General features: G+C 46.1%; 1 protein-coding gene across 4 annotated transcripts in view; it reads left to right on the top strand.

Annotated features, from left to right (window-relative positions):
• Positions 1 to 14,299: 14,299 nt before the first annotated feature.
• The window catches only part of ATAD1 (ATPase family AAA domain containing 1), a 41,543-nt gene continuing 28,183 nt past the window's right edge, over positions 14,300 to 27,659 (top strand). For 2 of the 4 annotated variants that reach the window (XM_027840652.1, XM_027840650.1), the window contains exons 1-2: positions 16,517 to 16,565; positions 24,912 to 25,086. In XM_027840652.1, coding sequence (XP_027696453.1) covers positions 24,925 to 25,086 — 162 coding nt within the window. In that variant the 5' untranslated portion in view covers positions 16,517 to 16,565; positions 24,912 to 24,924. Of the gene's footprint in view, positions 14,479 to 16,516; positions 16,566 to 24,911; positions 25,087 to 27,659 lie in introns of those variants that run through there. The other 2 variants (XM_027840649.1, XM_027840651.1) reach the window with 2 other exon arrangements.

Genomic DNA, 27,659 nt, shown 5'->3' with positions numbered 1-27,659 from the left:
GGGTGTGCTGGTAAACATTTAACAACCAGCTCCCCCCTCCAAAAATGTATTCACCCCACTCTTAAGTACAATATGCACTATGAACATTTTCTCCATCACTTTCTTAAGTCCAGACAATCAGCTGAGGAAACAATAGATCAAGCCCTTACTTGTCGCCTTCGATGATTTCTGAGTTGTAAACGTTCACACTGAAAATTTAACTATCAGTTCTTGGGAAGTGGTAAGAGCTGGCTCCAGCCCACTCTAGAGGGTGAGGGTGAAGAGGCTATTTGCCATTGCCATCATGCCCCTAAAAGATAGTGCGGGCACCATGCAGAGCAACCTAGAACTTTAATGTGTTTCAGGAAGGCACTTAGTTGTTACTAAGTAAGCTCGAGGCAGGGGAAGACAATGCTGGTGGCCTTTGTGAGCTGCATTCTGGCCCTCCCTCCTCCCCCACCACCCCGGAAGAAAACTGCCTGTCCCTGCAAATCCTATCCAGGGCACGACCACAATCTGTAGGTGCCTATCAAACAGCCATTACTGCTCCTGTGTGGGGAGTAAGCATCACCCCAGATATAAGAGCACAGCTGTATGCACAGAGACCACATGCGACAGACATCACCTCCTGGTTGGGGCCAATACTCACGCGATTGCTGGGCGCCTCTGGCAACAGCTGCCATTTCTTCACCCATTTTCCCTGGAGCATTATCTATCAGCCTGGCCCTGGCTAGTTCTGGCTCTTCTAGGGAAGTCTGTCCCTCATTCTCCGCCCCCCCCCCCAGCCACCCCTACCCCACTGGCCTAGAATCCAAAATTTACGAACTGGCAAGGTTTCAGCTCAAGAAGAGAAGAGTTCAGGGGGCATACAGGCATCTTGGAAGGGCTGTCACTTGGAAGAGGAATACTGGTTCTGCTTGGCCCCAGTGGGCTGAACTAGGGGGAATTGCAAAATAGCCAAATTAGACTTCTTGTCACTCTCAGTCTTTAAACAGAGGCTGGATGAGCACCTGTCAGCCACACCACAGAGGGGACCACAATGGTCTCCATGACCCCAGAGGTACTTTCTGATAGTGAGACTCAACAATTGAGGGCTAGAAGGAACCCCAAGAGATCATTAAGTCTAACCCATTTTATGGATGACGAAACTGAGGGTAGTGAAGTGAGTCTGCTGCAGCTAGAATTTGAATCCAGCACCTCTGGCTCTAATTCTAGATCTCTCTCCGCTTCATTGTATGTTGTCCGTGGGATGTGGGTTTGCTCACTCTCGTGTTGCTTCAATAACATTTTATTCCTTCTGTTATGAGTTTTTAAAATCTGGGATGAACTCTTGGTATAGCACTTGTATTGAGGTTATTAATGGCTAAATAAATTCTGGATGAATATAACAAATCTGAAGAAGTCTGAGTTTTTCCGGCTCTCATCAACATTCTATGGAAACTATTATTCATTCAACAAGCATTTATAAAGATATATGAAGATAGTAGGGAGGGGGCAGCAAGGTGGTGCTGGGGATAGAGCTCCGGCCCTGGAGTCAGGAGGACCTGAGTTCAAATCCAGCCTCAGACACATAATACTTACTAGCTGTGTGACTCTGGGCAAGTCACGTAACCCCACTGCCCAGCCCAAAAAAAAAAGATGGTAGGGAGGGGTACTGGGCTTGTGATTCCATTGGTATAAGGAACTCCCAGGTAAGGAACCTCCTCTCACAGAGCAGGCAGCACCTTTTCTGCATCTTAGCTTTGGGCACTGAGAAATTAAGTGACTTGCCCAGGGTCCTAGGGTCTGTATGCCTCAGAGTGACACTTGACCTCAGGCCTTCCTAGCTCCTAGGAAGCTATGTCAAGTGTAGAATCAAAGGAAAATAACATAGACAAAAGGGGAGAAACAATTAGAGGGATCAGATGGGCCTCCAGTAAGCTGGCACTCCGGGTGAGACTCAAAGAAAGACAGGTGTTCCGGGAGGCAGAAGAAATGAGGTGAGAGAAAGCCTGTGCAAAGGCGGGGAGGTGGGAAATGGGATGGTGCATTACAAGGAGGACAGTTTGGCTGGACCATCAAGTGCATACAGAGAAGTAAGGTGAGGGGAGCCTTGAAAGGTGGGTTGGAGCCAGATTTCCAAGGGTCGTAAATGCCAAACAGAGGATTTTGTATTTGAAACCAGAGGCAGTAGAAAACTGCTGACATTTCTTGGGCAGAGGAATGCCAAGACTGACCTCAGGCTTTGGGAATATCACCTTTTCAGCTGTGTGGAGGCTAGGTCAGCTAATGGGGGAGAGAGAAGAGGGCAGCAGCAGGAGACTGAGCCTTAATCCGGGCTGTTGAATGGTAGGAAATACCCACAAGGAAGTCTGATGGCTATTTCTGCCTCACTGGAGGGTGATTTTTTAATCCGTATTCATCACTTCTCACAGCACAGTAACATTCTACTATGTTCATGTACCGGTTTGTTTAGCCATTCCCCAGTCAAAGGGCATCTGCTTTGTTTCTAGTTCTTTGCTACCTTGAAAAGGGCTACTGTTTTGTAGGGACTTTCTTCTCATCAGTGGCCTTCCTGGGATATAAGCTCAGTGGTAGGATCTCTGGGTCAAAGGGTGTGGACAGTGTAGTCACTTTATTTGCATAATTCTAAATTATGCTCTCACCACACTTCTAAATGTTTTCGGAACATTTTGACACCCACTCACGAAATCTTCATTGATGCTTCCTGTACAACCCTGAAGGCTGCACCTGGCTGAGGGTGGCAGGGTTTGAATAGAGGCCTTGAACCAGGGATTCTGCTTTCTATTTTTATGATGTCATGCCACAGTCCTGGGATTTTTTTTAAAGCCCTGGCTAATTGGCAAAGCTGCCCTAATTCCTTTGCTATTGAGTGAAACTGTTTGGCTCAGATGGTTTTCCAGGAATGCCTTGAGTACCAGCCTAGGAGAAACAAAAGCCAGGGCCAGGTAGCAGAGACTCTGGTGAAGCTGAAATGAAAGCACATTTAGTAATGGCTTGGGCTGTGTGGCTGGGAGAAGATGAGTCTGGTCCAACCACAGGCTTTTCTCATGGAAATACCTACCTCCCTGCTTCTCATGAGGATTAAATATTTGTAAAGTGCTTTGAAAATCTTAAAGCACTGTATAAATGCTAGCTACTAAGGGGGGGCAGTTAGATGGCACAGTGGATAGAGTGGCAGGCCTAGAGTCAGGAAGACTCCTCTTCCTGAGTTCAAATCCAGCCTCAGACACTTACTAGCTGTGTGACCCTGGCCAAGTCACTTCACTCTGTTTGCCTCAGTTCCTCATCTGTAAAATGGGATGGAGAAACAAATGCCAAACCCCTCCAGTATCATTGTCAAGAAAACCCCAAATGGGGTCATAGAGAGTCAGACACATTTGAAACAACTGAAAAACAAAATAAGGATAATAAAAAAAGTGAGCGTTACCCAAGCCCGGCAAAAGCACCGAATTCTTATTATAAGGGCACAGAGCTGAAGAGGACCTTTGCTGTTGCTCATCATTTCTTATCGCTCAGGGAAATCCCATTAGATTCATGAACCACAGCTTGGCGAGCCCAATTGATGGGCATCTGCTTGGTTTCCAGTTCTTTGCTGTACAAAAAATACCACTATAAATGGTGGACATAAGGCCTTTCTTTTCATTGTTGGCATTCCTTACTATTTTAAATTTAGTAAAAAATGATTCAAGGATAATTCAAGACTAAATATTATAGATTCACAAATTTAGAGTTGGAGGGAGGTGGGAGAGGAAGTTAGAGGCCTTCTATTCTAACCTCCTCATTTTGAAAATGAGGAAACTGAGGTCTAGAAAGAGTGTGACTTGCCAAGGGTCATACAAGTGGTAACGGCTACAATTTGAACTCAGGTCATTGGATTCTAGATGTAGAACTCTATCCACTGTACTACACTGTTGATAGGTTGAGGGAAAGGCACAGGAGTTCTTAACCTGGGATCTGTGAATTTGTTTTAAAAAAATTGCTAACTGTATTTAATATAACTGGTTTCCTCATAATCCTATGAATTTTATTTTATGCATTCAAAAAACATTCTTCTGAGAAGGGGTCTGTAGCTTTCAAAGAGGTCCATGACACAAAAACAGGTTTTCCATGACACAAAAACAGGTTAAGAACCTCTGCTTTCATATGTATTCCCTAACCAGAAAGGCTCTTTCCCATGTTGGCCTATGCGTTTCTTGGAATTATCAACTAGAGAACCTTAGTTGATAAATAGAGAAACAGGTTTGGGGCCATCTTAAGGTCACAGGACCATAATATAGTATCTGACACATGGTAAATGCTCAATCTAAGGCACACTAGTGCATTGTTGGTGGACCTGTGAATGAGTAGAACTATTTTGGAAAGCAATTTAGAATTATGCATATAAAGTGACTACACTGTCCATACCCTTTGACCCAGAGATCCTATCACTAAGCTTATATCCTAGGAAGGCCACCGATAAGAAGAATGTCCCTACAAAATAGTAGCCTTTGTCAAGGTAGCAAAGAACTAGAAACAAAGTAGATGTCCTTTGACTGGGGAATAGCTAAACAAACTGGTGCGTGAACACAACACAATGTTACTGTGCTGTGAGAAATGATGAATACGGAGGAGCAGGGAGAGATCTCTAAGAACTGATGCACAATAGGGCACATTGCTCATATTTTTAATGAACTGATCAGTTAGGCTGATTTTTGTGGGCTATTTTTTTGTCTTTAAATAATAGTATTTGTTATATAAAATGGTTCTTTGGGAGGAGGAATATATGGTAATAAAAAAAGGTCAATAAAACTCATTTTAAAAAGTAATTTAATGTTCGTTCGATCTATCTATCTATCTATCTATCCATCCATCTATCCATCTATCTATCTATGTATTGGAGACTGAAAGCCGGAAGGGAGCTTAGAGGTTATATAGCTCCATCTCCTCGTTTTGCCGAGGAGGCCCAGACAGATGAAGTGATTTGTCCAAATTTGTCCAGATTCACACAGTTGCAGACTCAGGAATGGAGCCCAGGTCTTCTGATTCCAGATTCTCTCTCTTGCCCCTCAGTCCACTCAAAGCACAATTCACTAAATACTAAGTTAAGTTCTGACACGTGTTTTTTGCCAAGACTCCCATGGACATTTTTTTTTTGGAGTGATGTAAATCAGAGCATAAGATTAGCCGATTTACAGAGAAATCCTCTGTGGGATACAGAGGAAGGGCATCTTAGGAACCAGAGCACCCAGGCCCTGTTTGGGCCCATTGATCAATCTGCTTCTATGAGAATTGAGAATGAACAGCTCACGCTTGTTCTTCTGCCATTTAGGTGCCAAGTGTCAGATCGGTGTTCTTTCTGAAGTCCAACCACAGAGCATGAAAGTCACTCTGCAGAGCCTCAGCTGAGCCAGGGTCCTCCTCCCTGAAGTGTACAGCTTTGTTCGGGCCTACACACTTAGAGGCAGCTTGCAAGCCTTAAAACCCTATAGAAATGTTAGCTCTGGTTACTGCTGGGGCTGAGAAACTCCCCAGGGTGACTCCCATTCATTTACCAATCTGAGTCTTCTCCCCCAAAAATAATAATAATAATTTGACTTATCGTGATTAATCTAAAGCCAATGTTAATGCACCTATTTTTTTCAGTAGCAGGAATTGAAAAAAAAAGAGAAACACAGGATCCTATTTTACAATAATCTTCTGTTATACAAAAATGTCAAACTTTATATCAAAGTATTTAAGGATGTTGTTGAGTGGTTTTAGTCCCGTCCAATTTTTTGTGACCCCTTTTGGGGTTTTCTGGCAAAGACACTGGAGTGGTTTGCCATTTTCTTCTGCAGCCCATTTTACAGATGAGGAACTGAGGCAATCAGGGTGACATGACTTACCTGGGATCCCACATCTAGTAATTATCTGAGGCCCGATTTGAACTCAGACAAGTCTTCCCAAATCTAGGCCTGGTGCTCTATGCACTGTGGTGCCACCTAGTGTTCATTTAAGGACGATGTAGTTTTAAAACACAAACTCTTGACTTGTGGACCATATGGACCACATGCATATATGTCTATATAAGCACCCAGGTATAGGAGACAGAGAGGCCAGTTCTTTAACACACTAGCCGTATGTGATCCTGGGAAAATTATTTCACATCCCAAGGCCGTAAGCAACTCACTAAAACTAAATATACTGTATTATTATTGTTGTTATTGGTTCTCAAGGGCAGGAAGTCTTTTCTGTTTTGTCTTTACATCCTGGTATAATGCATGGAACAGAGAAGGAACTCAAATAAATGCTTGTTGATTGACTGAGATGCTGAGGGAGACTCCAGGCCTTAATCTTAGCAGAGGGGAAGCACTGGGGCCCTCGAAGTCTCACCAAACATTCTCCTCAGAAGGTTACTAGAAGAAAGGTGAGAGGAAAACCAAGGTTCACAACAGGAAAGCAGATAGATGGCCATGAAGAAGGTAGGGAGGAGGAGTAAAGGGAAGGGACCAGAAGTGGAGAGGAAGGAAACTACATATCTAAAACACATAAGCACATGAGCCCCCACTAGTAAGCTTACTTTTAGTAGTCAGCCTACAGACATATTTAGTTTAGAGCAAAAGCATTTAATTAGGTGACAAAAAATAGCAGCTATAAAACTACATAACACAATATAATATAATTAATGTATATTTGCCCCCGTAAACCACGGGCACACTTTTCCACAAATACAAATGAATTCTGAGGAGGAGTAAGCACAGACAGTTGTAATGAGGAATACACATAAGGAATATAAGTGGCCAAGGCAACTCACGCGTGGGATTGTAGGGTCCAAATGTCTTTTTTTGTCTTGTAATATCCTCCCCACTGGGTATAGTGTCCCTTACCGGTAAGTTGCTCAGCTGCGCTCCACAGATACACTCCTCTCAATTTCCAGGGCATGTTCTCTCTTGAATCTATGGTGGGCTCTTCTCTCTGCTGCCAGAGTCCGTGCTTCCTGTGAAGGTATTTCTTGCTCCTCTATCTGTCTCTTTCTGCTACCTTATGTTTGTAGGTTCTACCAATAGGTGAGTGGTCCTACTCAGCGAGTTTACAATCTCATCTATGTGAACAGGTCACAGATCATGATCCACTCACCACTTTTCATCCTTTGTAAGTCTGCCTTTATATCCATCCTTGGTGCTGAAGCCTTCATCTGTGTGCCAATGCTGCTTTTGGGCTGTCCATCTATTACTCTTGGCTCGGTGGCCTTCCTACCTTTTCCCTTTCCCGTCCCATTTGTCCTTGATAACATATTTCCCCTATACCTTGTTTTAAAGTGATCACTCGTAATATGGTACTGCCCACTTCGCCTGACCATATGTCATCTTTAGTTTGGATTCTTCAGAGAATGCAGTACCTCACAATTTGCAGCCATGTAGCATCACCAGAGGGATTACAGGATTATAGAGTCATAGGATTTAGAGCTGAAAGAGACCTTAGATATCGTCTAGTCCAACCATCAGATACAAAGTTACTTGGTGCAAAGGTAGGAAAAGATGAGGCTGGAGAGAAAGTGTAAGCGTCAAAACTGGGCCACTGGGACCCTGGGTGGTCTGTTCCAAGGATTTACTCAGATAGATATGATCTAGGATCTGGCCCACCCTTTCTCAAGTGAGACTATAATTTCCACCTCTGGGAAGAGAGACTCAATACAGCTGTTTGGAATTTAAGAGGTTTGGAATCATCACCTCTCAGTTATATTTCCATCTGGTTATTAAAACGAGATGACATTCCTAAAGCACCTAGTGCATGGTAGGTGCTTAATTAATGTGTTCTCTTCCTCCTCCCTCTCCGAGTGTCATAGATTGCTCTAACACTTTCTTCTGGTATCACCCAAACTCTAGTACTTTGGGGTATTCTGGAAAAAGCATCTGGATCCACATTAGTCTTAACAGACATTTAACTTATTTGGAACTGCCCTAACCACGTTGCTTCCAGCTCACTCTCTGGTCTGCTCCACCTAAACACTGTCCCCTCTCTATTTCCTGCTCCCCTCTCTCTGTTGTCCTCCCTCATTAGATTGTAAGCTCCTTAACGGTGGATGCCATCTTGTTTTTGCATCCTCAGTCCTGGCACATGGCAAGTGCTTAATAAATACTTTATCTATCCCTATCATCTATCTATCATCTATCTATCAATCTAGCTAGCTATCTCAAATCATAATTGGTCAAGACTACTACCCACCTCTGGCAAGCAGCATCCAATGGTACTGGCCAAAATATGGCAATGGATTATTATCAGTCCATTCTTGGGGGGGAGGGAAGGAAAGGAATTAGCATTTTTATGATGCCTACTATGTGCCAGGCACTACACTAAATGCCTTTCAAATACCATGTCATTTGAGTTTTACTAGGAGGTTTGCTCTCGACCTTTTCAGTAATAACCCACTTCAAAGCTCAGATCTCAAGCTTGTGGACAGGCTAATGAGATTCACTGCCAGTCAAGCCTCTGCTGGCAAATGTAATTGGCCTCTGGTGCTAATTGCTTTCTTGGTACAGGACAGCTCCCAAATCTTCCAGGCTGGCATCTGTGTGGAGAACCCATGTTTTGCTTGGGTCTGCACAAGCCAATGCTGGTACATGGGTAAAGAATCTGATTAAGTCCTTGAAGGTTTTTTCACATTTTTTGGTCTGCCCATCTCCAAAAGGCAATTTTACCTTTCTTGCCTTTTTGGTTCTGGGTCTCTTCAGTCATGTGTGGTCATTTGATGATTTACCCACGCTGGCATAGCTCTTAACAAACTTGAGATAATAACCATCAAATCTCAGAAAACACAAGTCTCTAAGATTTTATGGACGCACACACATCAGGAGGGCTTCTCCCTCCTGTAGGTCAGTGCTCACACCTTGTTGGGATATGGACTACATATTTATTTCATGGAAGCTCTGCAACATGGGCACATGTCAGTTGGCTGTTTCACACCAGCTTTCTCCAGCCAACAGGATGCATTACTCAGTCTCTCCTCATAGTCCTCTAGTGCCTTACCAAAGACAATGATGACATCAAGGCATACATACACTTCTATGCAGTGTGCCAGAACCTCCAAACCCGATAACGAGAGTTGATTATTACATTTTCATTATGAGCGTATATACCTCAGAAAACAGCAAACACTACAAACTACCACTTGATTTGTTATTTTGCTGATTGCTGGACTTAAGAAAGTGACAAAGAAAATATTGATGATGCAGATTAAACTTAAAAGAGCCATTTGTTAAATATTTACCAGCGTACCCCTCCTTCTTCTAGATGAAGCAACAAACATTTACTGTATTAAGTCCTTACTATATGCCAGGCACTGTGCTAAACAGCTCGACTACAAATACAAGCAGAAAGACAATCCCTGCCCTAAAGGAGCTCACATTCTAATGGGTGAAGACACATTAGGAAGTTAGAAAAGGGGGGAGCAGAAATGATGTTGACATCCAGAAGACCAGAAACACAGGCAGGAAGAGAATGAAGGTTGACCAGCCTGGGCCTCTCCCCAAAGTGGAGGCCCCAGAAGGAACTCACCAGTGGGAGAAGGGGAGGTTCCAGGGCAGATGAGGCACAGTATCCAAGTCTGCCAAAGCAGAAGCACAGCCAAGGAGGAGGATGAAGATAGTTCTAGGTAGTTCATATCCCCAGCTTCTTTCTTCATTAGCACTCAGAACATGGTTGATGCCCCCAAGATCCTTCGGGGCACACACTCAAACTGGGAAAATCCAGGTGAAAGCAGTCTTTTCCTTGTCTTCCTTAGACATAGAAAACTGGTAGTACTCATTCCACAAGTCCCAAACGAAAAAGGACTGGCTGCCTAGTGGACGGTGCAGGGTATCTTGTACCTGTGACAGAGTATTTGCTCCTTCTGTTCAAATTCTGATAATCTGCACAGATCCATAACTTTCTGTTCATTCTCAGGCCCCACCACCATGGGGGATGCCTAAGAGCTGCTAGATTCTGGGATTATGTCATTGACCAGCATTTTTGGGGGATGGTTTCTGCGGTTTTCCCTCAGAGAAAGAAGAAGGCTTCTAGATCTTTCCCCGAGTGGTTGGGAGTCAGTGAGCTGGATTCTATGAGTCACACCTTGATCATATCCTGATCGTGCAATGAGAACACATCTGTCTTCTTGGTGAGTTTCAGGCTCAACCTCCTCTTTCACTCATTTGGTTCTAGGAAAGCCCCAAATACATCGAGATCCAGTTTCAAGGTTGAAAAGTTGGAGCGCTCATGATATCCCCTGATGGCTCTTGTCTCTATCCCTTTGAAAGCATCTGAATGGTCAGCAGGGATGACAACTTGTGAAGAAGTCGGTGCCAGCTTACTGCATGAAAAATCCTGCTGGGGCACCTAGGTGGCACAGTGGATAGAGCACCGGCCCTGAAGTCAGGAGGACCTGAATTCAAATCTAGCCTCAGACCAAACACTCGACACGTACTAGCTGTGTGACCTTGAGCAAGTCACTTACCCCCAATCGCCTCACCAAAAAAAGAAAAAAGAAAAATCCTGCTAGAACTCTGAAAAGCCGAGGATGAGTTCTAATCAGTGCTGACATCCTAGTGAGCATCAGAGGCTCTGGACATAGCAGAACCACAGTGTCCACTTTCCTGCCAACACTAATGACTGCCTTGGGAAATCTCAAACTCACCTTAATGCACGTGGAGAGGCTTTTGCACTCAACTCACCAAGTCCAAGCCTTGTCATAAGTTTTAAAGGATTTTCCCCCCCAAAAGTGTCAAAAAAGATTGGAAAGCAATGTTAACTTGAGATTCACTATCCAGGACAATACAGTCCACATTCTCAATTTTTACCATTGCTTCTGCATGAAGTCTTATGAGTTCAGGTATAAGCAACTGATGATGACATCAGTGTGACTGTCTTCATGGACCAAGGAGGGCTCCTTCTCTGGTCATGCCTCAAGGAAAAGAAGACAGCAGCTTTTGTACAATCAATTCAACATTTCTGGCACTAGTATACTCAATAGTTGGATGGAGGATGAATTGGAGTGGAGAAAGACTTGAGGCAGGCAGATCTGCCCACAGGCAACTGCAATAGTCCAGGTGTGAGATGAGGAGAACCTTCAGCAGCATCAGAAGAGAGAAGAGGGTGGATTTTAGAGATACTGCAAAGGTGATATCAAAAGGCCTTGGCAACAGGTTGGAAGAAGGAAGGGGGTGGGGCATGGAGATGAGAGACTGAGGAGTCCAGGATGATTCCTAGGTTGAGATCTTGAGAGTCTGGGAGAATGGTGGGAGCATTTGTAAGTACTGCATTTAAATTTTGCAAGAGGGGAGAATTTGGGAGGGAAGATAATTGAGTTCAGTTTCAGACATTTTGAGCTTAAGATGTCTATGAGGCACCCAGTGGAGGATGTCCAATACTCTGTGTTTAAACAATACAGTGTCACGGCAAGAGACATTAATTTGAGTCATAAAAACAGTATCAACAACTTTCATGTTTTAAAAGAGCAATTAATTGTGCACACAGTAGCATTTAGAACTTTTAAGAGATATAGCCTATCAATAAATTTAGCAATCACAAAACAATACTTTCATGCTAATATCAGGTAAAGATGGAGCCAAGTTAGTTTAGATAAGATCATTACACCCTCATAAAATAAAAATAAATTAAAAGTACATAAGAAACAATTCCAAGATACTACCAGAAAGAAAAAAAAAATTGGGCTTCAAAAGAAAATCTACTCACTATGAAAAGGAAGGAAAAAATTCAAACAAAATGTCTCTCAGAACAAGAATATAAAAATCCCCTTCCAAGACAAAATGACCACATTAAACATCTGAAACTTTCTTTCACTCAGTTTCCTCCCACTCAAATGGCTAGTTTGAGGCAACATCTGGTCATGGACAAAGGAAAAGTCAACAGAATTCACCATCCCTTAAAAAAAAAAAAAAGACTGACAGACATCTTTCCTTCAAAGTTGCCTCTGAGAGCAAAGAAAGAAGAAAAGGACCCATATGTTCAACAATATTTACAGCAGCTCTTTTTGCGGGGACAAAAGGGTGCTTGAGAAGAACTTCTACAGTACCTTATGAATGGGAGAAAAAGACTTCCAGTAATCAAAAGCTGCATCTTACCTCTTTGCCACATGCGTCCTTTAGGCTGTCTGACTTCAGAGCTTTAGACTCTGAATTGATTTGTGGGAAAGTATGTGTCACAGGCCTTTGCGGAGGATATTATGTAAATCCCTTTTCAAAAAGCTACTTAAATCTGATTGACTAAAATGATTCTCTATAATCCTGAGTGGAAAACACTGGTGGGGGCTCAAGCCAATGGTATTTGAAAACCACTCCCAAATCTATACTAAACAAAACAAAACCTTTACAAAAATATTTATAGCAGCTCTTTTTGTGGTGCTAAAGAACCTTGGAAATTAAAGGGGTACCCATCAGTTCAGGAATGGATAAACAAATAAGTGTGTGTAGATTTAATGGAATACTAGTATGCTATAAGAAGTTATGAAGGGGATGGTAACCAGGGAAGACTTACATAAATTAATGCAAAATGAAATAAGAAAAGCAAGAATAATTTATATAACAATATTGCAAACACAAACTACTTAGAAAGACTTAAGAACTCTGACTGACACAATGACCAACCACAATTCCAGAGGACTTATGAAAAATGTTTCCTACCTTCTGGCAGGGGTGTTATGGACTCAAGATGTAGAATGAGACCTTTTTCTTGAAAATGGCCAATGCAGGAATTTGTTTTGCTTGACTACGCATATTTATTAAAAGGATTTTTCCTTTCTTTTTTTTTTTAATGGGAAGGAAGAGACAGGAAGGGGAGAAAATAGATTTTTGTTCATTTAAAAGAATAAAGTTTAATTTAAAAAACCCACAAAGAAAGCAGACGGGAGACAACATTTAACTACACGCCCAACCTTTTTGGGGGGAAAAATTTTTCTATTTAATCTCACACTGGGCCAATTTGAACAAACCTTGGTACCTAGAACAATAGGCCTTTTAGGAATGAAGCCTTGGGTTCCTTCAGTACTGACAGCCTGAGGTGTAAACGCTCACAATGAAAATGTAATAATTAGGGGCCGCTAGGGGGCGCAGTGGAGTCAGGAGGAGCGGAGTTCAGATTCAGCTTCAGACATTTGACACTAGCTGTGTGACCTGGGCAAGTCACTTAACACTGATTACCTCACCAAAAAAAAAAGAAAAAAAAGAAAAAGAAAATGTAATAATCAGCTCTCGTTACTGGGTTTGGAGGTTCTGGCACACTGCATAGAAGTGTATGTATGCCTTGATGTCATCATTGTCTTTGGTAAGGCACTAGAGGACTGTGAGGAGAGACTGAGTAATGCATCCTGTTGGCTGGAGAAAGCTGGTGTGAAACAGCCAACTGATATGTGCCAATGTTGCAGAGTTTCTATGAAATAAATATTTGGTCCATATCCCAACAAGGTGTGAGCACTGACCTAGAGGAGGGAGAAGCCCTTCTGACGTGTGTACGTTCATAAAATCTTGGAGACTTTCGTTTTCTGAGATTTGGTGGTTATTATATCATTTTTTTGGTGAAATGTTTTATCCCTCCTCCATCCTCAGACCCCTCCCGGTGGAAGGCTGCTCCTTGAGGTCAGTGATTACTGTATCCTAGCACGTAGTGGTAGATGCAACTGACATTCATACTATGAAGTTTGCACATTACCAATATCTCATTTAATTCTCGGGACAGCTCTTTGCAGTGGAGACACTTACCACCATTTTACAAAAGAGGAAACTGAGAATGAGCAACGAAGTTACTTTTCCAAGGTTAGTTACACAATAGGAAATACGAGGCAGGCTTCAAACCTTGGTCTTCCTGCCTTTAACCCTGGAATATTATCCAGTCTCCGTGCTACCTCTCCATTAATAAGCCCTTCTTGAATTTGAGCTCTTCCTAACTCCGCCCCCCTTCATTTTGCGGGTGCTCTAGTTTCTACAAGCCAGTCTCTTTAGAAACAGGCACGAAGCGGCAACAGTTAAATTGTAGCATTTTGAAGTCCGCCTGAAGCAGAACTCGTGAGCCTCGGAGGTTGGAGAGGGGAGGCATTGTGAGAGCACACGGAAACCCGGGGCGTCGGACTCCCTCCTCCCGGGAAGGAGAGCGTCTGCGGCGTCCGGAGCTAAGGCTCCGGCCTAGGGGAGGCTGGTTCCGAAAGCCCAGAGTCCGCAGCCGGTCATCGCTGCAAGGCACACCGCTAGTTCCTTGACCTCATCGCCCACTGGAGCCGCGCCACGCCTACCGCGGGAGCCCAAGCACATGAAAGGAAATTCAGAAGCCGGTGGAAGGAAATTCAAAAGCTGGACCCTACGGGGGTCGGAGGCGGGCTCTTCGGGGGAGGCCCTCCCCCTTTTCTTAAAGCGACCCTTACACGAATCTCTCAAACTTCCGTAAAGGAGAGAGGAAGGCGAGCTTGGCTTCGGAACAGAAAGGATTAAAGGAGTATCGCCCTGGGACAGAGAAGAAGAAGCCAGGGTCAGAGCTGGGCAGGGCGTGAGCCAGGTTGGTGCTTTCCAGTGGTGGAGTCGAGTCTGGGAGGGCATGTAGGGGGCCACGTGTGGGAGTTCCTTTGCCTTGAGTCAAGGGTGGAGGGGCACTCTGCAAGTGATTGCTACTTTTTAAGCTCGGATCGTGACTTGTTGCCATGTGCTCTAGGCTAGGTCTGTATGGAGGTGTGACTCGTGGCTTCCTGCGGGAAAATAGTCCTTAAAACAGTGAGTCTGGAGTCTGAAGCAGTATGCATATGTACACGCGAGTGTATATGAACATGTGTATACTTGTCTGCATACACATATGCACACGAATTTAGATATGTATATTGAATAATCTGGTTTGGGCCTGCTCTGGATATTAATAGGAATCACTCACTTACACTTTTTGTAGCTTTACAATTTACAAAGTGTTTTCTTCAGAAAGCTTCGAGGTAGGCAGTGCCAGCGGGAACTCTGTGCTCAGATAGCCCAAGGTCACAGGAAGTGGCCGATTCTGGACCCCAAGTAAGATCTGCCATTAGATAAACTCGCTCTGGTCTTATCTCTCTGAGCCGCAGGCTCCAAAAGGTTAAATGACTGTCCCTGAGTGACATAGCATTTGTCTGAGTTGTTCACTACACCCGGGTCTAACAGAATTGAAATCCAGCACAAGAAATGAGGACTTGGAATCAGGAAGAATCGGGTTGGAATTCCGTCTTTAACTTGTACTGTATGACCTTGGGTCACCTAGCACAGATGGAGAGTTTTTCAGCTTCTTCAGGAGGTTTCAAGTCCAGCCTCATTTTATAGAGGAGGAAACAGGCACAGTGAAGTTGGTTACCTTGTTCAAGGTCACACAGGTAATAAGTACCAGAGGTGACATTTAAAGCCAGGTCTTTTGGCTTCAAAAAGTAACTTAATCTCCCCCGTTTTACCTGTAAAATGAGGATGAAAATAGTACCTACTTCCCTGAGTGATCTAATGAGATAATGTAAGGAAGGTGCTTTGCAAGCATGGAAGGGCTATATGAATGTTCATTATTACCGTTGACTGATTGCAGTTTGGGGCAGGTCACTTGCCCTTTTTGAGCCTCAGTTTCTCCATCTGTAAAATGAAGGAACTGGATTTAATTCAGTACCCTGAGTCTTTATTAAGAACCTGCCAGGGGGCAGCCAGGGGACAGGTAGTTGGGGAAGTGGATAGAGCACCAACCTTGGAGTCAAGAGGACCCGAATTCAAATACTTACTAGCCCCGTGACCCCTAGGCAAGTCACTTAACCCCAATAGCCTAAAAAAAAGCCTGCCAGGCATCTATATAAGGGATAGGATAGGCTTGAGGTATAGGTACCAAAGTTGTGATTTCACTTGTATAGTGGATCTCCCAGATGTGACAATACCCTCCACCAGTGCTGGTAGGGACATAGAATTGAGGTGGGAATAGGGATAAGGGACTGGACCTGTCATGGGCATGGGGTCCTCCCAAAGGAGGAAGTTTCCTTTCTCTGCAGGGTCTTAGAAAGGACAGGGCTGGGGATGCAGAACCAGCAATGGAACCAGGGATGCCAGAACAGAAAGGAAATGAACGGTTCCTAGAAAATCCATCCAGCCTCTTCCAGTTTTGAATTCCGTGATCCTCTGACTTTATTGAAAGGCCCTTTCCTCTGGGACCTCAGTTTTCTCGTACGTGAAGAGAGGAGGTTGGACTGACCTCCGCTAAGGTCCCTTCCAACTCTAAATGTTACGCCTCGATCGCTGCTCCGCTCCGGAAAGGACTCTCTTCTCCGGGCTTTGTAGCGCGCCAGCTGATGCCCCGCCCCTTCGGGGGGGCCGCCGCCGTTCTCGGGTCCATCTCCAGGCGCTCCTTCCTGCACCGCCCCCTACCCCCGTCGGTGGTGACGAAAACCCGGCGCGGAGCCTGCGGGGGCGGGGAGGCGCATGCGCCATGCGCGCCGCGGCCTCCGCTCCCGGGTTGGCTCCGCGGCGGCAGCGGCAGCGGCAGCGGCAGCGGCAGCGGCGGGTCCGTATCCGGAGCTTCCGCTGCGGGCTCTGGGCTCCGGGCTCCGGGCTCCGGGCTCCGGGCGAGACTCGGGCCGGGCTCGGCGGCCTCCGCGCGGCCAGGTGAGCGTGGGGCGGAAGGGAGGAGGAAAGGTCACGGGCCGCTGCGGACTGGCCGCGGGCCTCGGACCTGGGCCCCCGAGCCCCGCGGCGCCCCGGGGAAACCGAGGCCGAGCTCGCGGGGCCGCTCAAGGTCACGGCCCGGCGGGGGTGGGGGGTGGCGCCCTGCCCCGGGCGCGCGAGGCCGCGTGGGCCCCGTTCTACAGCGGGGGAAACTGAGGCCCTCAGGACCGCCCGGGCCCACCCTGGGCCCCAGAGAGGCCATGGAGGCCGGCCCTCCCATGGTACAGCTGGGGAAACTGAGGAACAGGCGGGAAGGCGACGAGGCCAGAGCCACCCCGGCCAGGAACGGCCTTCCTGATCGAACGAGGTCATATTTGCAGAGCGCTTAGGCACACAGTAGGCACTTACTAAGTGCTCGTGCCCTGGGCCTCTAAGATATAAGGGAGATGAGCAGGAAGTGGGGGCTGGAGACCCTGCCTCCCACCCCTCTGCCCAGGGACCTGGTGCTTTCTTGTCTCTCCGTGCTCCTTTGGCACACGCTGGCCCTGGCTCCCTCTCGATAATAATAATAGTAATAATAATAATAATAATTATATTAGCTGACGCATAGCTAGATTTAGGGCCTTGGGCTTTTCAAAGGAAGCACGTGGGTCCGTGATCCTGATTGATTCTTGTGACAACCTTGTGGGACAAGAAGACTCCAGGTATGAATTGTTCTAAGGCCCTAAGGTACAGAATGGGAGAGGGGCTTTCCTCACCTGGGACCTCCCCCCCTCGCTAAATAAATCACTGGTCCGGGCCCCATCCAAAATGATGTCCCCATTTTACAGATGAGGAAACTGAGGCACAGAGAAGGAAAGGGACTTGCCTAGGGTATCCTCACTAGTAAGTGCCGGGTCTCTATCAGCTGTGCTAGGCTGCCGCTCGGCTTAGTGCTCCTGAGCCTCCCTTTTGTCATCTGTATAAGTCTGAGAATACTAAGGCCTCCTTAACAGGGTTGTCCGAAGGACCCGTGTTTATTAAGCTAGTGGTCCGGGCTGGGCGCTGGGCCTGTGAAGTCTTCCTTGCCCTGAAGGAGCTGACCCTCTTTTGGAGGAGATGTTGTATGCACAGAGGTGTGTGTGAAATAGAAGATAGATGCAAGGTGGTTTTTTGGAGGGCGGGGTCAGCCGGAAGGGTGAGAAAAGCTTCCTGGAGAACTTTGATGAGCCTGGGAGGTGAAGGGGTTGGGGGAGGGGGTGTCCCTGGCATGAGGCACTGCTACTCTAGAGGGAGGAGTGGTAGTGTGTGTTTGTGCCTATGTCTGTGTGTATCAGTGTGTGTACGTGTACATGTGTACACGCACATGCATGTGCAGGTTCATGCCCACCTTTCACTTTGCTCCCCGTGGGAGCCATGGTTAGGATTCATCAATGCTTGTGGAATGAATAGGGGAGGTGGCGAAGCCAGGCTCTCTCCTGGCCTCTGGGGTGGGAATAAAATCAGGGAGTTTTCGCAGGGTGACTCAGGCCCATTCCCCAATCTCTGGGGAGCCTCAGAGGTTTTCCTGAGCCCCTGGGTCATCTACATCCCCTGGAGTCCTGATCCTTCCTCTGACCCCCAAAGGACACTTACTGCAGAGAGAGGGCCCCTTAAAAGGATTTGTTCTGTAAAACTTGAACTCAGTCAAAAGGCCGCACCTGAGGACCTAGAAGGCCATATGTGGCCTCAAGGCCACAGGTTCCCCACCTCTGGACAGGAGTCTTGTCTTCAGGTTATGAACCAGCTGTAATGGATGGCCCCCTGTGGTGTCCCAGGACCGGGTGTCAGTTGTAGCTCTGCTTCATCCCTAGGTGACCCTGGCACACTTACAACCCTCAGCCATCTCACCTGCGGAGAGATGGGCCCCTGGCCTTGGAGCTCCCCCGTGGGGTTCTGTGGCTAAGCATGGGCATCATCCAGGCCGAGCTCCTTTGACAGAGGGGCGGCAATCTCAGCCCTGCGTTGAGAGCCTTGGCTCGCCCAAGGTCATGGCTGTCATGGCTAGTCAGTGTGGGAGCAGGGGCTAACACAGGGCTTCCCTCGCTCCCTGTTGGGTGAGGCCTAGAGCCCAGAACGGGCCTTGGGGTGGCAGGTGTCCAAGGTGGACCTAGAGAGGGCTGTGGAGGACATCCAGGCTGTGCTGCCCTGCCAGGCATCTCTTCGCCACACTGCCTCCACCTCCAGCCTGGCCCCGAGGAAGCTTGTGGCTCTCTTGCCCTCATGCCAGGTCTTCTCTGGAAGAAGAGGCGCTGTCGTGTTCACATTCACCCCCTATCCTTAGCACAGGAAGTACTCGGGTGAATGCTCTATCATATTGTACAGTTGGAGAACCGGCCCAACCAGTGTCTTGTGCCGGACAGCCCCGTGTCCTTCTGCCACAGTGTAGATGTGGGCAGGCTTTAGCTTTAGGTACAGTGATCCATCTCCCCACTGAACTGCCAGCTTCTCAGAGACAGGAACCAAATGAGCCCCCTCTTTGTATCTCCGAGGACCTAGATCTTTGCCTCGATTTAGGATGTCAGACTTGGAAATACCTTAGGGAGACCAGATGGTCCAACGCCCTCTTTTGAAACAGGATCTGTCAAGTGATTTCCAAGTGATGTGACCTTGAGGCATACCACACAAAGGATTCAGAAAGGGCCCCCAGAGTCGCCTTCCAAGCAGCTTCCCAGCCATTTGAAGGAACAGCCAGGGACACTGGTGCACACAGAGCTGAGCTCCCAAGGCCTGTCCAGGCCCCTTCCTCGTGCAGTCACTGAGTGTTGGACCTTGGGGACGTTTGGCCTTCATAATTCACTTGCCTTATCAGGGAGTTTCTTGTATATGGCCAAAGCTTGTTCTGCCGTGGGGAAAAAAAAAAAAGATTTCATTGAGCTGTAAAAGTGACCATCTGTGCCTTCCTTACTGATGGCCTTTAAAAGAGGCACTAATTGATCAATATCTCAACAGATTCACAAGCTGCCATCTTAGAAGGCCAAAAGTTCTTTGTGAGTCTTAGCAAAGGTTCTTATTGTAAGTTAATTCCCTGCATCCTCTGAATTGTCACCATGTTATTTGAAGAATTTGTAGGCTAAGACTACTGAAGGTTCCTGGGACCCTCACTCACTGTGGCCCTAAGAGTTTGACTTTTACTTTCCTTAGTTGGAGGTGGTGGGGGCAGGTAGACTTCACATACATTTTTGTACCATTGTAGATGGGCACCACTGCTTTAATTCAACTCCTTCTATCTACCATCAAAGTCACTATTAATGTAAAGGTAATTGAGAAATTGGCTAATGTATGTAATTTAAAGATGTGACAAGTTTTGGTTTTTTTCTGATTCACCAAGAGAACCAAACCTAGGCTTGCAAGTGTAGAATAGTTGGGAAGTGAATAGAACTCTTCTCATTATTAAATTCAAGCATTTTCCAACTTGGAATAGCTTTCTCAATTTCACATTTAAAATTTGGAACATATTTTCTCATAAAAACAATGTTTTGAATGATGGCAATTGGATTCTCATAATAGCTCTCTAAAACCTTTTGGGGGAGATAGAAAACGGAAACCTGTGAGGGAGAAGGAAGAAAAAAAGCATTCATTAAGCAACTATTATGTGCTCGGCACTGTTCTACGGGCTTTATTTCATTTTATCTTCACAGCAGCCCTAGGAGGTAGGTGCTACTTTGGGCTGTATTTGAGGAAAGTGAGGTAGACAGGTTAAATGTCCAGGCTTACACAGCTAGTGAGTGTCTGAGGTTGGATTTGAAATCAGGTCTTCCCAATTCTGGCCCCAGTGCTCTGTCCATTGTGCCACCTAGCTGCCCAATAAGTCACTTTAGGAATGCTGTATGCAGGTTGTAAATTGAGTGTTGCCGGTCGAGGGCTTTTAGTGTGAAGTGAAAGAATTGGGAGAGGCTACCAGGCCTGGGGTGGAGGACCCTGAAGGTGTTATAACAAAGTAGTGTAAGTCATTGCATGATATAATAATGTCATGAGAGTTGGTTGGCGGTTTTGTGCTTGTCTCTTTGTTTCTCTCTTCCCGTGTTGGTGGGCCTGCACACCAAGAGTCAATTCTTTTCTAACTTGGGCCGTTTGTCTCAGGGGCCTACTCTAAGAGTGGGCCAGATAGAAGTGGACTTCTGTTGCAGGAAGGTGGGCAGACCTCCATGCTGAGTGGGTTAATTACCCCATAAAACACTGGCTAGTTGTGACTTTTCTCAGCAAATAGAAACATGTTTCTCTTTTTGTTTATGGTCATTGAAGAAGGTCTGTTTCTGCTTCAGAAGTGATTGGGCTTATGCCTGGAAGAGAAGCTTATGAAGAGTTGGATCAAAGCAGGAAAATGTCTTCTTGGAGCTCTGTATCTTCGTACTTAGACACGGGAGATCCGTTGTATTGGTCGTAGAGAATAGCATGTGCCCTTTGTAGATTGAGAGCTGAAGGGGATGGAGAGGTCATCTGGGCCCAGAGAGGCTCAGGCCTTGCCCAGCACCAGGTAGCGAGGAGCAGAGCCAGATTTGGTCTCCGATGGCCGAACTCTAGTTCCAGTGTTCTTCCCACAGCAGCAGAGACCAGAGTCTCTGGTTTGGAGTGATGGAGAGTACTGAGCTCAATCAGAGGAAGATTCTTTTGCCAACAACTCGGAGGACAAATTGGAGAAAGGAGTGGCCAGAGACAGCGAGACCAGTTAGGAGCTTAGTACAGTCATCCAAGTTGGGAGGTGAAAGGGTTCTGCAGTGAGGAATGTGGAGGCAGTTCTATAGTGTTTGGCCACCAATTGGGATTTGGGAGTGGTGGGTTGGGAGGTTGAGTTAACAAGGATTTAGTAAACAGTTTGTAATTATTTACTGTGATGCTAGTGTTAGGTGTGACTAGGATGATAACGATATCATCAGTAGAAATCAGGGCATCGGGAAAAGGGACAGGTTCCATTTTGGACAAGTTGAGTTTGAGGTACCAATGGAACATCCAGCTGAGGAGGGACAGCAGGTAGTTGGCAGTGATGCATTGCAATTCAGAAGACACAGATTGGGGTCATCTGGCATCTGACTATCCATCTATCCTTAAGACTCATCTTTGTAGAGATAATTGAATTGGGTATGGCAGATAGGCTATAGAGGGAAAAGAGAAAGAAGAGGTTGGAGGAGTCGCAGCATATGGGGGCAGGGAGATGGCAAATGTTTCCGTGAAGGAGAGTGAGGAAACAGAAGGCAAACTAAAAGGGAGCAGGGTCCCAGGAGATAAGGACAAAAGTGGATCTGGACAAGGGGGCGGTCAGTAGTGTCAAAAGCTGTAGAGACGTAATGGAGAATGGCATTGGATTGAGCACCTGAGATCCCTGTTACCAGGACAGGGCTCCTCAGGTCGTCGTGTGGGAGTGGAGGAAAGGGGTGGAGGGGTCCCTCAGAGGAGCGTAGCCATGAGTGGGAGAAGAGAAAGGCACTTGGGGACATGGGTTGGGAAAGAAAACCGTGGCTTCCAGGGCCATTTTGAGTAGTATCATGAGGCAGGCGTGCCCTCAGACGAGTTGGGGATTGGCAGGCTTTGGCTGGCGTGTTGTGCCCGTGGCTGAGCTCTCCCTGCTCCAGTCCAGCCTCTCCAGAGCTGCTTGGCTGGTGAAAAGTGAAAAACTCGGGGCTCCTCTCTGGACTTTGCTGCCTCGGTGACATTGGCCTTGACCCCTCCAAACACCAGTTTCCTTGGTTATAAAATAAAGGACTTGGACTGTCTGGCCTCTCAGGCAGGGCTTCTGAGCCTGGGGTTCATCAGCCCGTGGTGTCCTTGGATGGATTTTAAGGCATCCGTGAACTTGGATGGGGTAGCCTTGCCCATCTTCATTTTCGCTTGCCTCTAGCTGGAACCTAGCGTTTCCTTCAGTTATAGAGGGATCCTTGGCCTTCGTCATCCATGGCACGCACATACGGGGGGCTCTGTGAGCAGAGGCAGCCAGGCATCGGTTTCTGAGCCTGGGAATGTGGCCCCAGCTGCCCTTTGCAGGCGGGAGGCCGAGGTCCGCCAGCTTCTCTCGATTCTTCTGCCTCCATTGATGCTGTCTGTTGGTGCTGCCAGCGCTCCTGGCCATCTCCTGCCTCCCAGGTCTGGTCATCCTGTTCACTTCAGGTGGGATTGCTCCAGGAAGCCTTCCCACAGCAGGGCCCTCTCTGCTCCTCCTATTTCATGACTGGGCAGCTCCCCCACAGCCCCATGTCGATGGGACACTTCTCTGTCATCCAATGCTTAGTGTGTTTCCACCCTCCACCACCCCATCGTGTATATAGGGCTGAGTTGTTGAGTGGACGGATTCCTGATCATGGGGGTCTTTCCCTTGGCAAAGACAGAATTCCGAGTGCTGGATCATCCCTGGTGGCTTCTCCTTTGGGAATGATGGCCATGCTATTTGTCAGCTGAGCTCATACCTGGGGGGTGTCCTTCACTCACTGCTGGCATTTCCCTCCCTTGACCCAGAAGACAGTCTCCTTGTGACTCGGAAGACCATTTGTGAGAATCACGCTGGCCAAAGGCTGCGTCATTCTTTAGCCTCTGAACTAGCTTAGTGGCCCCTTGGACAGCAGATGGACCCAGGTGTGCCTGTACTTGGCCATTCCAGTTTGGCATGGGCCCTGCTAGGTAGAATGATTTTGTAAAATTTTAAACAAACCTTGATGTAATGATTCAAACAAATGATCTCGTCTGGCCTCTGACCATAGCATGCTGGGAGGTCTACCCGCCTCCAGGCTCTCCCTGCTTTGTCCATGCTCTGCTCAGCTGACTTCCCAACATAGCCTGACCACGTCATGCTCCTTCCTACTCAGACTCCAGCGGCTGCTTTTATCTCCAGCCTATTATGAGCTGGTGCCTTCCTGCCTCTCTGACTCTGCATTTTACTGGCTTCTATTCATTGATGGTCCAGCATCAATGACCTTTGCAGTTTTTTGCCAGGACGCCTCTCCTGATCCTGGTCTTTCCCTGGTTGTCCATCCTGAGAGTTGTCCCTCCCCTGCTCTGCCTCCTGGCCCCCCTGGCTTCTTTCGGGGCTCCCTGCAGTCCTCCCTTCCACAGGAGGCCTTTCTCATGTCCCTCCCCACTAGTGCCTTCCTGCTGAGATTATCTCCTGTGTGCCCCGTCTGGATCTTGTATATATAGGTCTGTTGTGCGCCATTGGATGATGAGCTCCTGGAGGGCAGGGGCTGTGTTTTCCTCTCTTGGTAGTCCCAGAACTTAGCGAGCATTTCATAAATAAATGGCCAGTGACCGACGTCATCGTGCTCATCCATCACGTTCACGGGCCTGAATTTGTTTAGGCGCTTTTCATCCTTGGGTGCCAGCTTTGGTCCCAGGTCTGTGCTCCCACAAAAAGTGCTGCCGTAGATATTTGGGGGTATTTGGAGTCCTTTTCTCGTTGACCTCCTTGAGGGATATGCCTAGCAGCGGTCAAAGGGTGTGAAGCTTTCTCCATTCTTCATCAGGCATGCATTCTGTGCATTTCTGCAATCCCTCCAATATTGATTTGTCTATCTTTTGTCTTAGCATGCTGAACCTGGAGTCAGCAAGACCTGAGTTCAAATCTGGCTTTGTGACCCTGAGCAAGTCACTTAACCTCTGTCTGTCTCAGTTTCTCCATGTGTTATATGGGGATAATAAGAGCACCTACCCCACAGGATTGTTGGGAGGATCAAATGAGATTATATTTGTAAAGTGCTTTGTTCAGTCATTGGTCGTATCTGACTCTTCATGACTCCCAATTGGAGTTTTCTTGGCAAAGGTATTGGAGTGGTTTGTCATTTTCTTCTCCAGCTCAGTGCTGATGGAGGATGAGGAATTGAGGCAAACCGGATTAAGTGACTTGCCCAGCGTCACACAGCTAGTCAGGGTCTGAAGGCAGATTTGAACTCAGATCTTCTTGACCCCAGGTCCAGCACTCTATCTGTCGTGTGGCCTCACTGCCCTGTAAAGTGCTTAGCAGGCCATAAAAACACTGTGTAAATATTAGCTGTTAATTAGGTAGGTGTGAGGTGGGCCTCAGGGTTGTTTTGATTGGCGTTGCTCGGAACATTTGTGGTTTGGATTTTATATGGTTAATAGTTTCCAATTCTGTTGAGAATCGCTTGTTTCTATCCTTTGCTTCTGTATTGGGGAAGAGCTTTTGCTTCCAAGTAGTTCTTTAAATTGGTGTACTTTCTATGTGAAAATCTGTTACTTTAACACAGTCATTTTACAAATAAATTTAAGGAACAGTGGATTTGTGGCGGAAAGTAAAAATTATACTTCGTTTCTCCACAGGCCAGAATCAGACTTAACTGTTGGCCTTGTTGTTATTGCGTTGATGTTTCCTCCATTCATTTGCAGGTTAACAATCAAGATGGTACATGCTGAAGCCTTTTCTCGTCCCCTGAGTCGGAATGAAGTTGTTGGTTTAATTTTCCGTCTGACGATATTTGGTGCTGTAACGTATTTTACCATAAAGTGGATGGTAGATGCCATCGATCCGACCAGGAAGCAAAAAGTCGAAGCTCAGAAACAGGTAAGGCTTGTGACCGTTGGATGGACCTTCTTCTTGTTAAAGCAAACTCTGCACCACTTTGTGCCGGGCATGACTCGAAGCCAGTGGGCCCCATTGGGTGAATCTCATTAATTTCTTTTTAGATATTCTTATTGCTGTCTTTTGTTTTTACATCTCTTCATTTCCAGAGATGTCCCTCCCCACCCCCATTCCTCCGCCTGGGGGAAGTCTGGGCATCAGATTTAATCAGCACGTAACCAGGCCTCCACCTCCACACGCCTGGTCCAGGACACTACCTCCTTCCCCCTTCGGGGTCAGCCCTGGTTGATTCACCACATTCTGTGGTGTTTTCTCCTCCCATTGCTCTCCTGGTTTTCTTTACCTCGCTTGGCACCAGCTTATACAAGTCTTCCCCTGCGACTCCGAATTCTGCAGAGGAGTCATTTCTTACCTTGCAGCAGTATTCTGTTACGTGCACGCACGGACCGCAATGTACTCATTCCGCAATCGATGGACACCTCCTTTGTTTCCAGTTCATTGCCCTCACAAGAAGTTATGACTGTGTTGGTGTATGTGGGACCTTTCTTTGTGTCTTTGACAACATTTGTGACAGTGGGAACTTTGGATTAGAGAGTGTGGACATTTATTCAGTTTCTAAAAAGCATAATTCCAGATTGATTTCAGGAATGGTTATTGGTCATTCCTCCATCAGTTGTTCACCATTCCTCCCATAGTACCTTACGGTGCCTGGTTTTCTGTAACCCTTCCAACACTGCATCCTCCCTTCCTCCCTCCCTCCCTCCCTTCTTCCCTCCCTCCCTTCCTTCCTTTGTCATTTGTACTCAGGCTTTGGGTGTGAGGTGAAACCTTAGAGTTGGTTGGTTTTGCATTTCTCTTCTTAGTGAATTGAGGCAATCTTTCACGTGATTGTTAGAGCATGTGATTCCTCATTTGAGAGTTGTTACTATTTTTTGACCATTTATCCATTGTTGAGAGGCTCTTGGTCTGAAGAATCTGTGTTAATTCCCGATAAGGAAACAGTGAATGTGCAGAATCCTAGGACTCTGGGAGCCTTTATCTGAGAGATTTTCTGGGAAGCTTCCCAGTTAATAGGGTCTCTTGATGTATTTGAATCAATTTTGTTCATGCAGAGTGCTTTTTTCAATGTCCTGAGATGGAAATGATGGTTTTTAGTCTTTGTCTCGTTGCTTTATAATTGATGTCTCATATTTGATTTCATCTTTCACTGAAAAGCCAGGGGAGTTTGGTAACTCTCAAGGAAGAGAAAAGAAAAAAGATCAGCAGACTAAAAACGGGGGTTTCTGATTAGGATGCTCCTCCCAGTTAGCCTTGAGGGAATTATTGAAGAGGTTAGACTGCTTGTCTTAGTCAATATTACTCATATTTAAGTTGCTGTTATAGTGGACGTAATTGGGTTTGAAAGTCTGTTTTGAAAAACTTCTGGAAATAAACCTTTGTAGGCTGCAGTTCTGTGGCTGGTTTTTGGTTATAACCAATAAACCTGATTTTGTGATTTAGTTTTAATGTACTGTAGCAAGGAGGGATTTTTAACCTGGGATCTGTGGAGAGATTTTTTTGGGGGGAGGGTCTATGAACTTGGATCTGAAATTTAGCATTTCCCCAATTATTTAAAAACACTATTCTGAGAAAGGGTCAGTAATATGCTTCAGCTGAAAGCCAAAGGGATCTTGTTTTTAATTTTTAAAAATATTTATTTTTGTTCTGAATTGCATGTAAAAACAATTTTTTCATTCTTTTTTCAAATTTCAAGTTCGAAATTCTCTCCCTTCCCTCCCTCCCATTGAGAAGGCAAGCAATGTGACATAGATCATACATGTGTAGTCATGCAAGATACATTTCCATGTAAGTCTTGCTGTGAAAGAAAACACAGACAAAAAACAAAAACAAGAAGAATAAAAGAAAGTAAGGAAGAAGTATCTTTGATCTGCATTCAGGCTCCACCAGTTCTTTCTCTGGAGATGAACAGCAACTTTCATCATAAGTCTTTCAGAATTGTCTTGGATCACTGTACTGCTGAGAATAGCTAAGTCATTCACAGTTAATCATGGTACAGTGTTGCTGTTACTGTGTACGGTGTTCTCCTGGTTCTGCTCATTTCACTTTGCATCAATTCATGTAAGTCTTTCCAGGTTTTTCTAAGCTCATCCTGCTTGTCATTTCTTACAGCACAATAGTATTCCATCACATTCACATACAACAACTAGTTCAGCCATTCCCCATTTGATGGATATAAAGGGTCCATCCTTCATCAGAAAGATGAAGACCCCTGGTTTTGAGTCCAGGTAGATTTATCCCAAGCAGTAACTTTTCCTCTGGCCATTTGAGGGTGTGGACGCTGGCGTCTGTGGGTTTTAGGCTTCTCTGCAGTGAATTGTGGCTTAACTCAAATGCAGCTGTATTTCTAACTGGAAAAAGAAATGAGGCCGTGCTTTCCTGCAGCCTGAAGAATGGGCAGCAGAGAGCACCTAAAGTGGAGTTTGGAATGTTCATAGACCCTTAATTTAAGTATGAAGCAAATCACCTGAAAGCCCAGGGTGTCAAGTTAGTCAGTA

The sequence above is a fragment of the Vombatus ursinus genome, unplaced genomic scaffold (assembly GCF_900497805.2).
Source record: "Vombatus ursinus unplaced genomic scaffold, bare-nosed wombat genome assembly UNPS02014847.1, whole genome shotgun sequence".
NCBI classification, from domain to species: Eukaryota; Metazoa; Chordata; class Mammalia; order Diprotodontia; family Vombatidae; genus Vombatus; species Vombatus ursinus.
The sequence above is the reverse complement of the archived record's forward strand: the minus strand, read 5'-3'. Positions and strand labels throughout refer to the sequence as shown.